This window comes from Dendrobates tinctorius, unplaced genomic scaffold (assembly GCF_039654945.1).
Source record: "Dendrobates tinctorius isolate UK_male_01 unplaced genomic scaffold, ASM3965494v1 ptg000005l, whole genome shotgun sequence".
NCBI classification, from domain to species: domain Eukaryota; kingdom Metazoa; phylum Chordata; class Amphibia; order Anura; family Dendrobatidae; genus Dendrobates; species Dendrobates tinctorius.
In genome coordinates, this window is record NW_027361673.1 from 26,327,707 (window position 1) to 26,341,294 (window position 13,588).

General features: G+C 43.9%; 1 protein-coding gene across 2 annotated transcripts in view; it reads right to left on the reverse strand.

Moving 5' to 3' along the window:
* Nucleotides 1–13,588, reverse strand: part of TOPAZ1 (testis and ovary specific TOPAZ 1) — a 314,453-nt gene that overhangs the window by 4,282 nt on the left and 296,583 nt on the right. For both annotated transcript variants that reach the window (XM_073568908.1, XM_073568899.1), the window contains one exon: nt 2,576–2,759. In XM_073568908.1, the coding sequence (XP_073425009.1) occupies nt 2,576–2,759 (184 nt within the window). The remainder of the gene's footprint in view (nt 1–2,575; nt 2,760–13,588) is intronic.

Below are 13,588 nucleotides of genomic sequence, written 5' to 3' on the forward strand. Positions count from 1 at the left end.
GAGAGGAGTGGTACCCGGTGTGGTCTTCTGCTGCTGTAGCCCATCTGCCTCAAAGTTCGACGCACTGTGCGTTCAGAGATGCTCTTCTGCCTACCTTGGTTGTAACGGGTGGCAATTTGAGTCACTGTTGCCTTTCTATCAGCTCGAACCAGTCTGCCCATTCTCCTCTGACCTCTGGCATCAACAAGGCATTTCCGGCCACAGAACTGCCGCTCACTGGATTTTTTTTCTTTTTCGGACCATTCTCTGTAAACCCTAGAGATGGTTGTGCGTGAAAATCCCAGTAGATCAGCAGTTTCTGAAATACTCAGACCAGCCCTTCTGGCACCAACAATCATGCCACGTTCAAAGGCACTCAAATCACCTTTCTTCCCCATACTGATGCTCGGTTTGAACTGCAGGAGATTGTCTTGACCATGTCTACATGCCTAAATGCACTGAGTTGCCGCCATGTGATTGGCTGATTAGAAATTAAGTCTTAACACACAGTTGGACAGGTGTACCTAATAAAGTGGCCAGTGAGTGTATATCGCAGCACTTTACATTTTTTAGGGGACTAGTTCAGGCAATAAAAGACATTAGAGATGTAAACACATACACACACATTATATATATATATATATATATATATATATATATATATATATATATATATATATATGTGTGTATGTATGTGTTTATACATACATAGCCTGTAAGCTTGCAAATGGGGCCTTCACTCCTCTTGATATCTGTTGATTTATGTGATTATTGTTATTCTGTAATGTCTTCTAGTCTGTACTAGTCACCACTAAAATGTAAAGTTCTGCGGAAGATATTTGCTCTAAAGAAATAACATTTATATAGATTATATATAGAGTCGGGAAAAAAGGATTTGCTACACTGCCGATTTTGCAAGTTTTCCCACCTACAAAAGGGTGAAGAGGTCTGTAATTTTTGTGGTAGATACACTTCAAATGTGAGAGACAGAAATCTTTAAAAAAAAAAAAAAATAAAAAAATCCAGAAAATCACATTGTATGATTTTTACATAATTTGCATTTTATGGGATTAAAATGTGTCACAAAAAACAAAACCTCACATGACTCTGCGGGCCAAAATATGGAAAAATTATAGCTCTCAAAATGGTGATGTAAAAACTATTTTTTGCAATAAAAAGTGTCTTTTAGCGTGTGACAGCTGCCAAACGTAAAAACTCGCTATAAGGCCACTTTCACATGTCCAGTACCGGAGATGTCAGTGTCCGTGTGTGTAATACTTGCAGCACAGTGAACAAGTGTTACAGTAAGAGCTGTTCCCTGGCACCGGGTGCTAAACACGGCTCTCATCATTCTCCCCTGCTCTGCCGGCGATCAACGCAAGCAGATCAACTGTCTGCTTCAGCAAGGCTGGTTATCAAGAATAGAGGGGTCCCCACGCTATTTTTTTATTTAAATAAATTTAAAAAATGGTGTGGGGTCCCACCCACTTTTGCCAACCAGCATTGCTAAAGCTCACAGCTGGGGGCTGGTATTCTCAGGCTGGCAAGGGGCCATGGATATTGACTTTCCTCCCCAGCCTAAAAATAGCAGCCCGGAGCTGCCCAGAAAAGGCACATCTATTAGATGCACCAATTCTGGAGCTTTGCTTGGCTCTTTCCACTTGCCCTGTGGGGGTGGCAAGTGGGGTAATGTTTGTGGGGTTGATGTTACCTTTCAGGTGACATCAAGCCCACAGCTTAGTAATGGCGAGATCTATAAGACACCTATCCATTACTAATCCTATAGTTGTATTGTAAATAAACAGACACCCAAAATAAAGTCCTTTATTTGAAAAAAATGACACAGATTCCTTTATTAATCTCAATTAAACCATACTTACAACCACACCTAATCTAAGCGAAGCACTCGATCTGTAATAAAAATAAAATAAAGCAACAACATACCATACCTGTCCGTCGTTGTGTCCCACGCCGTAATCCATGTCTGGGGGATATACAGTTTTCAACCTGGACGGTGCCAACATGCGACCGTCCCGGCCGAAATCCCACTGGTGAATGAGATGCTGAAACGTCAATCGATTTTGTGACGCAACAGCGACCTCGCCAGCGATCTCGCTACGTGTGACACATAGCGGCGACCGGCCCCCCCCGCTGGATATCGCTGATCATGCTCGAATATCCTAGGCCATTTTTTGATCGCTGGCGTCCCGCTGGCCAGCATGTATAGCTGTGTTTGACGCCGACGAGCGACCTAGTTGGCGACGCAGAACACAGGGACGCAGGTGTGTGTCATCAGAATAGCCGCTGTGTGACAAGGTCCCAACGACTGCAGAGGTCGTTATATGGATCGCCGTATCGTTGCTGCGTCGTTGAATAGATCTGCCTGCTTGACAGCTTACTAGCGACCATGTAGCGACGCACCAGCGATCCTTACCAGGTCGTATCGTTGTCGGGATCGCTGGAGCGTCGCTTAGTGTAACTGTACCCTATGACTTGTGACCTGGTGTATCCATTTGGTCAATGCTACAAGATAATCCGCTTGTGTGCTAAAAAAAGCAATCTGACAAACAGAATAAATCATAATATTCTTACTAACCTTTTAAGGACAATTTGAAGAGTTTGGTTGCATCCACCTCGTGAATGAAAGCTGCTGGCATTTGATACCATAAAATGTTCAATGGTCATTAGCATTTCTACTTCTGACATAAAGGAGGGAATGTACAGAATTTTCAAATCGGTTTTCCCTTCAAAAAGTGGATAAAATCTCAATGTCAAGGCACCTAAACAGATGGAAAATGCACGGCAACATTACAATGCTTTGTATTATTAGTACAATATGTACAATTAGTACATGACGCATCCATTAAAGGGAATCTGAAGAATCAACCCTCCTAAGCAGTCTGCATAGATATTGCAGGTCATAGAAAGTTTAATAAAATATCTTGATATCTGCGATTTAATGTCTTGTGGACTTGGGTTGTCATGACTTTGATCGGGCCCTCTCTAACAGCTTCCTAAATGTTGTGATCGATATTGATTGCAGCATTTAAGTGATTAAACAGCTGGGGGCGGTGCAGGCTCTTCTCACTGTGACAGCCACTGCTCGGCTATCACTTAAGCTATGCTCCTGTGCCGCACATAATTGAATTGTCCTGACGTAACTGTATATCATGGGACAGGAACCTCTTCCCGACCATGATGTATAGCTAACCAATCAGCGATCGTCAGTGCACATAAGAACATTTTTTTTAATCAAATTGATGGTAATCTTTGTAGGAAAAGTTATTTTCTGCATCAATTTGTCAAGATCTTTAACATCTCTACTTACAGTCATAGATATACTGTCAGACTGTGTTTAAGAGCATACTGTCAGGAACACCGGACTGCACTTACTCACTGAGCCAGTGCGTGTGTCCTGAGTAAAACAAACTGTGCTCAAAAGATACCTGTGGAGCGGGGCAGCAGCGGTGAAGATGCGTGCTTCAGGACCTGAAGCACGTGACTGCCAAGGGGCGGAGCTGGCCACAGGTCTTTCAGAGGAAGCAGGAGCAGAGAGAGATTGCTTCATGCCAGATAGGACCTGAAGCACCTGATTGCTGAGGGCATGGCCTAAGCTCCAGATAGCTAGGACCTGAAGGAAATCTCCTAGAAGGTTAATTACGGGACAAAGTTACCAAGGGGCATAGACAGGGATGTAAACCAGAACAGGTCGGGGTCAAAGCACGAGATAGCACGACAGTACCAAAGGATTAGACAGAACGGATAGTCAGGAAGTAGCAAGAGATCAGTAAACCAGAACGGGAAATAGATGGTACAATACGCACAAACTGTAAAGGAGTAACAATAGTCAAGCCAGGAGGTCAAAACCGGAGAAGAAAATAGTACCAAAACGTGAGACAGAGAACAGAGTGGGCGGACAGACCAGGTCATACACGGGAGGCAATCAAGCAATGCAATATACAAGCACACCAGGAGGTCAGACACACAGTCAGAACAACAGTTTAGCTGACAGGGAATCCTAGTCTGGAGTATAAATACCACTCCCAGATCCAAAGGGAGGCCAGCAAAAGTTAACCCTGAGAGAGCAGGACATTAACCATGTCCTATACCATGACACATACTTTGTGCTCATTAAATTACCACATCTAGTGGATAAGAATCTAAGTGTCCTGCTGAATTGTTGCATGCAGAGTAAACCAAGAGGAATACCCCCAAGAAAAATGCTGTTACAAGAATTGTCATTATAACACCATGAAAAGCCAAATTTTTATAGTTCACCATAATGAGAAATGCAAACTGTTGTGAATTCCCTTGCTCGGATTTCTGAGCCGAAGCTCCCTCTGGTGGTTACTGAGAGTAGTGGAGCTGGCCAGGTTGATGGAAGTTCCCCACCTGACGACGATAATTGGGAACCTGAGATTACTGGCTGGGAGCATATAATTGAGCAGGCTGCTCTTGAAGGTTGCTGGTGATTTTTCCTCCTTGTGCATTTGGAGTTATTTTGTCCCCTGCCTGATCTGCATGGTTCAGTTAAGTGATTCTTTTGCTAATCCTTTGCATCTAATTTGGTTGTGTCTTTTTTTTGCTTTCTGCTTTGTTGCTAGGGTTCAGCGTACTCCCTGCTGGGGGCAGTGCTGGGCCCTGCTTTATATATGTTACAGCTTGTGTCGGTTTGTTCAGTCCCCTGTTGTGTTAGTATCTTTTGCTTTGCTTCCAGTTTATACCGGAGTGATGATCTAGCAGGGGTGAGGTCGTGTGGCCTCAGGTTTTTTGTATATCAGAAGTGTTGGATTTTTTTAGGGATTTGTGCGTGATTGCATACAGTGTATTTTCTGTCCTGTCCTGTCTAGACAGCTTGGGCGCCACAATTTGCTCAGTTTGTTTTCTGCTGTGTTTGTGTCTCATCTTGTCTCACCGACAATATATGTTTGGGGGCTGTCTATTCCTTTGGAGATCTGCTCCGGGGCAGTTTAGATTTCACCTTTCTGACTTCAGGCTTAGTTAGTTCTTCAGCTGTGATGAAGAGTCTAGGGCATCGTTGGAACGCTCCACGGCTACTGCTAGTTGTGTTGATAGGATCAGGGGTCTGCAATCCGCTTAGTTACCAACCCCTCTGGTTTTCTGGTGGCTTAGCCTGTTCCTGCCATCCTCCTCGGTGACCCATTCATAACAGAATCACCAGCCTAACCGTAGACTCTAGGGTACTGAAAAGTAAAGAATTGCAAAAAAAAAAAAAAGTGTCAGTTTTTTTTAATATATTTTTTCCTCTTTCTCTGGGGCCGTAGGAGGATTTTTTCCTTAATGGAGACTAAGCAATTGTCCGATCGTGTTGAACAGTGGGGAATTTCTGCCTATCTTGTTCAATTATCTGCTGTAGAACCAAAGATCCCTGCTTCTGCTGTGCTTTCGGGGGATTGGTCAAAATTTTTGAATTTCAATAACTAAACGATTTCTTGCTTTAAAGCCTAAATTATAAGGGAGCTCGGTGCAGCAGGTTAAAATTATCATCTCCCTGCTGCGCGGCAGCGATCCCCAGGATTGGGCTTTTTCTCGGACACCTGAAGATCCTATTCTGGCTAATGTAGATGCGCTTTTTCAGGCCCTGGGGTTGTTGTATGATGAACCTAACGCTATTGATCAAGCTGAGAAAACCTTATTGGCATTGAACCAGGGTCAGAATGCTGCGGAGTTATATTGCCAGAAGTTCCGAAAGTGGGTGGTCCTTACTAAATGGAATGATGATGCCCTAGCAGCTCTCTTTCGGAAAGGTCTGTCAGAAACTGTAAAAGATGTTATGGTGGGATTTCCTGTCCCCTCTGGTCTGAATGACTCCATGTCATTAACCATTCAAATTGATAGACGTTTTCGTGAACGTAAAAGTACACGAAAGGCGGTGCTGCCTTTTGAACAAACCTCTGAACCCATTCAATGTGATAGGGTTTTGTCTAGGGCGCAACGTCAAGAGTTCAGAAGGCGTAATAAATTATGCTTCTTTTGTGGGAACGCCTCATGTGATTTCTGTTTGCCCTAAATGAGAAAAATGTTTTGCTCATGCATTTGCGGTGGGCAGTGTACAGCCTAAGTTCCTGTTGGCAGTTACCTTGATCTGCTCCTTGTCTACATTTTCTGCTAAAGCTTTTGTTGATTCAGAAGCAGCCTTGAATCTGATGGATCTTGACTTTGCCAAACGTTGTGGTTTCCCCATGGTGCCCCTGAGAACCCCTATTCCCTTGAGGGGGATTGATGCTACCCCTTTGGCAGAGAATAAACCCCAGTTTTGGACCCAGGTAATAATGCGGGTCGCCCCGAACCATCAAAAGAATTGTAAATTTTTGGTGTTGCACAATTTGCATGAGATTGTTGTGCTGGGTTTTCCTTGGTGGCAGGCCCATAATCCTGTTTTGGATTGGAAATCTGTGTTCGTGGTGAGTTGGGGTTGTCAATGTGTTCTTAGTGACACTCCTGTTTTCTCCACCTCTCAAGATCTTCCTATTTGGCTGATTTTTCTGATGTATTTAGTGAGAGTAAGTCTGCGTCTTTGCCTCCTCATAGGAGTTATGTTTAATTTCTTTTTATTAAAGTGATAAAACATTACAACATATCACAAATACAAACATACATACACATACTCATAAGAGTTATGACTGCACAATTGAGTTAATGACCAGTTGTACATTTCCCAAGGGTCGGCTTTTCAACTTATCGGTACCTGAACATGATGCTATGCGATCTTATATCAAGGAATCATTGGAGAAGGGTCATATCAGACCATCCTCTTTGCCTTTGGGTGCTGGCTTTTTTTGTGGCCAAAAAAGATGGCTCATTAAGGCAATGTATTGACTATCGTTCCCTTAACAAAATCACTGTTAAATATCAGTACCCTTTACCCCTGATTTCTGATTTATTTTTCAGAGTTAAAAGTGCTTGTTGGTTTACCAAACTTGACCTCAGGGGGGCGTATAATCTTATTCGCATCAAGCACGGGGATGAATGGAAGACGGCGTTTAATACTCCGGAGGGACATTTTGAGTACCTGGTGATGCCTTTTGGGCTCACTAATGCCCCTTCCGTCTTCCAATCTTTTATGAACGATATTTTCCGGGACCTTGTGGATAAGTTTTTGATCATTTATCTGGAAGATATTTTGATTTTTTCCAGTGATTGGAATTCTCATGTGGAACATGTCCAGACTGTGTTCCGGATTTTGAGGGAAAATACTCTGTATGTTAAGGGATCGAAACGTCTTTTTGGTGTACAGAGGATTTTGTTTTTGGGATTCATTTTGTCCCCGTCTGCTATTGAAATGGACCCAGCCAAGGTACAGGCCATTTATGATTGGGTTCAGCCCACTTCTCTGAAGGCTCTTCAGAAGTTTTTGGGTTTTGCTAATTTCTACCATAAATTTATAAGTAATTTTTCTGGTATTGTTAAACCACTGACGGATTTGACCAAAAAGGGCGCAGATGTGGTGAATTGGTCTCTCCAGAGGCAGTCGCGGCATTTCAGGAGCTTAAGCAGAGATTCACTTCTGCTCCAGTTCTACGGCAACCTGATGTTTCACTCCCATTTCAGGTGGAAATAGATGCTTCTGAGATTGGGGCAGGAGCCGTTTTGTCTCACACGGATCCGGTCACCTCTAAGATGAATCCCTCTGCCTTCTTTTCTCCATCTGAACATAACTATGACGTGGGGAATCGGGAATTATTGGCCATGAAGTGGGCATTTGAAGAGTGGAGACATTGGTTGGAGGGAGCTAGACATCACGTTGTGGTCCTCACCGATCACAAGAATTTGATTTATCTTGAATCAGCCAAGCGCTTGAATCCTAGACAGGCGAGGTGGGCCTTGTTTTTCACACGTTTTAATTTTGTGGTCTCCTTTCTTCCGGGCACCAAGAATGTTAAGCGGATGCCCTTTCTAGAAGTTTCTTTGCGGATTCTCTTGATGTGACCGAGCCTACTACCATTCTAAATGAGGGTGTAGTTCTTTCGGCCATCTCTCCTGATTTGAGATGTGCCCTGGAGGAATTTCAGGAGGATAAACCTGAACGATGCCCTATGAGAAAATTGTATGTCCCTGACCAGGAAAAGAGTAATGTCTGAAATTCATTGCTCCGCGTTGGCTGGTCATCTAGGTATCTTTGGTACCAGAGATTTGGTGAGTCGGTCTTTCTGGTGGCCTGCCTTATCTCGTGATGTCAGGAATTTTGTGCAGTCAGGTGGGACTTGTTCTCGGTCTAAGCCTTATTCTCGTGCTAGTGGTTTGTTGATGCCCCTGCCGGTGCCCAGGAGGCCGTAAACCCTTATCTCAATGGATTTTATCTCTGATCTCCCGGTCTCAGAGAATGACTTATTTGGGTGATCTGTAATAGATTTTCTAAGATGGTCCATCTTGTACCACTCCCAAAGTTGCCATCTTCTTTTGAGTTGGTACCCTTGCTTTTACAACAAGTGGTTCGTTTGCAAGGGATTCCTGAGAACATTGTGTCGGACAGAGGGTTCCAGTTTGTTTCCAGATTTTGGAGCGCTTTTTGTTCCAAACTAGGAATTCAGTTGTCTTTCTCCTCTGCATTTCATCCTCAGACCAATGGGCAGACTGAGAGAACAAACCAGACTTTGGAGTCCTACTTGAGAGGTTTCATATCTGCTGATCAGGATGATTGGGTCTCACTTTTGCCCTTGGCCGTATTCGCGCTAAACAATAAGGCTAGTTCTGCCACTTTGATGTCCCCTTTCTTTTGTAACTTTGGGTTTCATCCTCGATTTTCTTCAGGGCGGGTGGACGCTTCTGCCTGTCCAGGTGTGGATTCTGTGGTACAGAGAATACAGCAGATTTGGGACCAAGTGGATAAGTTGTTCCACTCTCAGGAAAAGGCCCAACGGTTTTCCAACCGTAATAGGACCATGGGTCCCCGGTTTAAAGTGGGTGCTATGGTTTGGTTGTCCTCAAAAAATATTCCCATGAAGGTTGCATCTCCAAAATTCAAGCCAAGGTTTATTGGACCTTCTAAGATTTTGGAAATCCTTAACCCCATTTCTTTCCATGTGGCTCTTCCAGTTATGTTTAAGATTCATAACGTTTTTCATAAATCTTTGTTGAAAAGGTTTGTGGAGCCAGTAGTTCCCATGGTGGCGCCCCCTGACTCTGCACTGGTGGAGTGTAATTTGGAGTATGAGGTAGAGAAGATATTGGATTCTCGTCTGGCTAGACGGAGACTCCAATACTTGGTCAAGTGGAAAGGTTATGGCCAGGGGGATAATTCTTGGGTCTCTGCTTCTGACATCCATGCCAAGAGATTGATTTGTGCCTTTCACCAGGCCCATCCTGATCGGCCTGGTGGCGTGGATGAGGGTTCGGTGACCCCTCCTCAAGGGTACTATTGTAAATTCCCTTGCTTGGATTTCTGAGCCGAAGCTCCCTCTGGTGGTTACTGATAGTAGTGGAGCTGGCCAGGTTGATGGAAGTTCCCCACCTGACGACGATAATTGGGAACCTGGGATTACTGGATGGGAGCATATAATTGAGCTGGCTGCTCTTGAAGGTTGCTGGTGATTTTACCTCCTTGTGCATCTTGAGTTCTTTTGTCCCCTGCCTGATCTGCATGGTTCAGTTAAGTGATTCTTTTGCTAATCTCCTTTGCATCTAATTTGGTTGTGCCTTTTTTTGCTTTCTGCTTTGTTGCTAGGGTTTAGCCTACTCCCTGCTGGGGGCAGTGCTGGGCCCTGCTTTATATGTTACAGCTTGTGTCGGTTTGTTCAGTCCCCTGTTGTGTTAGTATCTTTTGCTTTGCTTCCAGTTTATACCGGAGTGATGATCTAGCGGGGGAGAGCGGGGGTGAGGTCGTGTGGCCTCAGGTTTTTTGTATATCAGAAGTGTTGGATTTTTTTAGGGTTTTGTGCGTGATTGCAGACAGTGTCTTTTCTGTCCTGTCCTGTCTAGACAGCTTGGGCCCCACCGTTTGCTCAGTCTGTTTTCTGCCTGTGTTTGCGTCTCATCTTGTCTCACTGACAATATATGTTTGGGGGCTGTCTATTCCTTTGGGGATCTGCTCCGGGGCAGTTTAGATTTCACCTCTCTGATTTCAGGCTTAGTTAGTTCTCCGGCTGTGACGAAGCGTCTAGGGCATCGTAGGAACGCTCCACGGCTACTGCTAGTTGTCTTGATAGGATCAGGGGTCTGCAAACTGCTTAGTGACTTAGCCTGTTCCTGCCATCCTCCTCGGTGACCCATTCATAACCGCAAACATTCTAAATAAATGGATCCATTCACAAACCCAAGATGCTCAAATAGTACACTGAGGAAAATAAGTATTTGATACACTGCCGATTTTGCAAGTTTTGCCACCTACAAAGAATGGAGAGGTCTGTAATTTTTACTGTAGGTACACGTCAACTGTAAGAGAATCTAAAAAAACCCAGAAAAATCACTTTGTATGATTGTTGCATAATTAATTTTCATTATAGTTCATGAAATAAGCATTTCATACAATAGAAAAAAGAACTTAATATTTGGTACAGAAACTCTCTGCAATTTCAGAGGTCAGACGTTTTCTGTAGTTCGTGACCAACTTTGCACACTGCAGCAGAAATTTTGGCCCATTCCTCCATACAGATCTCCTCCAGATCTTTCAGATTTTGGAGCCGTCGCTGGGCAACACTGAGTTTCAGATCTCTGCAAAGATTTTCTATTGGGTTCAGGTCTGGAGACTGGCTAGGCCACACCACGACCTTGAAATGCTTCTCACGGAGCCACTCCTTAGTTGCACTGGCTGTGTATTTTGGGTCATCGTCATGTTTTCAATGCTCTTACTGAGTGAAGGTGGTTGTTGGCCAAAATCTTGCGATACATGACCCCATCCACCCTCCCTTCAATACAGTACAGTCATCCTGTCTCCTTTGCAAAAAAACACCCCCAAAGTACGTTTCCCCCAATCATGCTTTACAGTTGGGATGGCTTTCTTAGGGTTGTACTCATTCTTCTTCCAAAAATGGCGAGTGAAGTTGATACCAAAAAGTCTTATTTTGGTCTCATCTGACCACATGACCTTCTCCCATGCCTCTTTTGGATCACCCAGATGATCACTGGCGAACTTCAATCAGGCCTGAACATGTGCTGGCGTGAGCAGGGCCCTTGCGTGCCCTGCAAAATTCTAACAACTTCTTGGCATTGGCAGTATATATGTCATGGTTGGAAAATACTTCCCTATTGATGAAGTACACGTCATGGCGATCGCCAGCGCACAGGAGGCTGTGCGCATGCAACGGCCGCCCGGGTGTTCAGCGGATATGACAGCGGAGACCGGGCACTCACTGCCAGAAGTGGTGCCTGCACTACTCCCTGCAGTTTAACCTACTCAATACTGTGATCTATATTGATCACAGCACTTAGAAGGGAGACAGTCCCCTCTGCCATCCGATCGGGGCCCCGAGACATCAACGCGAGAACTTAATAAGTGGAACTAATTAAAAATAATAAAAAAAATAAATAAAAATATATGTATACATAAAAAATTCACAAAAATAATGAAAAAAATATTGTATCCATAAATATTTTAATGAAGAAAAAAGTACATGTTGGTATTCCCAACCTATAAAACAGTCCAACTAGCTAACCCCGTCAAAAAAATAAAAATGGGTCAAAAAATGATTCTTTATCATCACAAATCATAATAATCGTAAAGTAAATAACAATGTGGCACATATTAATGATACATGTCATTATAGGTAATCCTGCAATTCTAACCCAGTGGTATGGTGTCAAGAAGATCGTATAGACGTCAGCAACACGTCACCAAACATAAGCAAAAGATTAAATGGTAACCCTGTAACTATAGCGAAGTAGTATGGCGCCAAAAAAGCAATATAGGAATGAACAGAGATCACAAACATTGGCAGACAATTGAATAGTTTATTACCTTAAAAAGACACCAATGGGTGCAGGGGCTCCAAAATACCTGTGCGTCCGCCCCAACGCACATTTCTACTGTTCTGACACCTCAGGGGCTCTGTAAATGTGACATGGCACCCTCAAACCAGTCCAGCAAAATATGAACTCCAATATGGCTCTTGTTCCCTCCTGAGCTTTGCACTGTGCCTCAAAAGTAGTTTTAAACCACATATGGGGTATTGGTGTAATTAGGATGTATTGCGAAACAAACTTTGATGTCAATTTTCTCTTGCTATCCTTGTGAAAATGAATTGGAGATGAAAAAAAAACAAAAAAACTTTTTGGGGTGTGAGGGTAATTTTTTGTCATTTTCACAGATCCACGTTGTAAAATTCTGTGATGAACCTGTGGGTTTAAAGTGCTCACCACACATCTAGATAAATTTTAGTTTCCAAAATGGGGTCACTTTTCAGTGAAGGGGTTACACTGTTTAGGCACATGAGGGGCTCTTCAAACGCGACATAGTGCCGCCAATGATTTAATCAAATTTTGCATTTAAAGTGTCAAATGGCACTCCATCTCTTTCAGCACTGCCATGTGCTCAAAAGGTAGTTTTTCCCCACATATGGGATACCTGCGTGCTCAGGTGAAATTGCATAACAAATTTCCTCCTGTTACCCTTGTGAAAATAAAAAAATTGTGTCCAAAGTAAAATTTTTGTAAAAAAAAGTTGTTAATTTTTTCTTTCCACATGCCATTACCGTATATACACGAATATAAGCCGAGATTTTCAGCCCAATTTTTTGGGCTGAAAGTCTCCCTCTCGGCTTATATTCGAGTCACATACACCGGGGGGTCGGAGGGGGAGGGGGAGCGGGGGTGTCAGGTCATACTTACCCGTCCTGACGCTGTCTCTTGAGCCCCCAGCTTCTCCCCGTGCTCTCTCTTCCTGCCTTCAGCGGTCACGTGGTGCCGCTCATTAAAACTCATGAATATGCGCATATTCATGAGTTTTAATGAGCGGTATCACGTGACCGCTGAACGCAGGAAGAGAGCGCGGAGAAGCTGGGGGCTCAAGAGACAGCGTCAGGACGGGTAAGTATAGCGATACTCACCTGTCCTGCGTCCATGGCTGCTTGCTGCTGTCTGCCATCGGTCAGTGACTTCAGACAGCAGAGGGCGCGGTGACGTGGTTAGTGTGCGCCGCGCCCCCTGCAGTCTGAACGTCACTGACTGATGACGTGGCAGATAGCGGTGAGCAGCCATGGACGCAGGACAGGTGAGAATCTGACACCCAGCGACGGAGAGGTGAGTATGTCTTTTTTTTATTTTTACATGCAGCAGCAGCGGCAGCACATGGGGGAATCATCTATGGAGCTTCTTATGGGGGCAGCATATGGGGGCATAATCTAAGGAGCTTCTTATGGGGGCAGCATAAGGGGGAATAATCTAAGGAGCTTCTTATGGGGGCAGCATATGGGGGAATAATCTATGGAGCTTCTTATGGGGGCAGCATATGGGGGAATAATCTATGGAGCATTTCCCAGTTTTTTGTGGCAAAATTAGGGGGGGGTCGGCTTATACTCGAGTATATACGGTAATTCCTGTAAAGCAACTGAAGTGTTAATAAACTTCTTGAATGTGTCTTTGAGCACCTAAAGATGTTCAGTTTTTAGAATGGTGTCACTTTTGAGTATTTTGTGTCATATAGACCCCTCAAAGT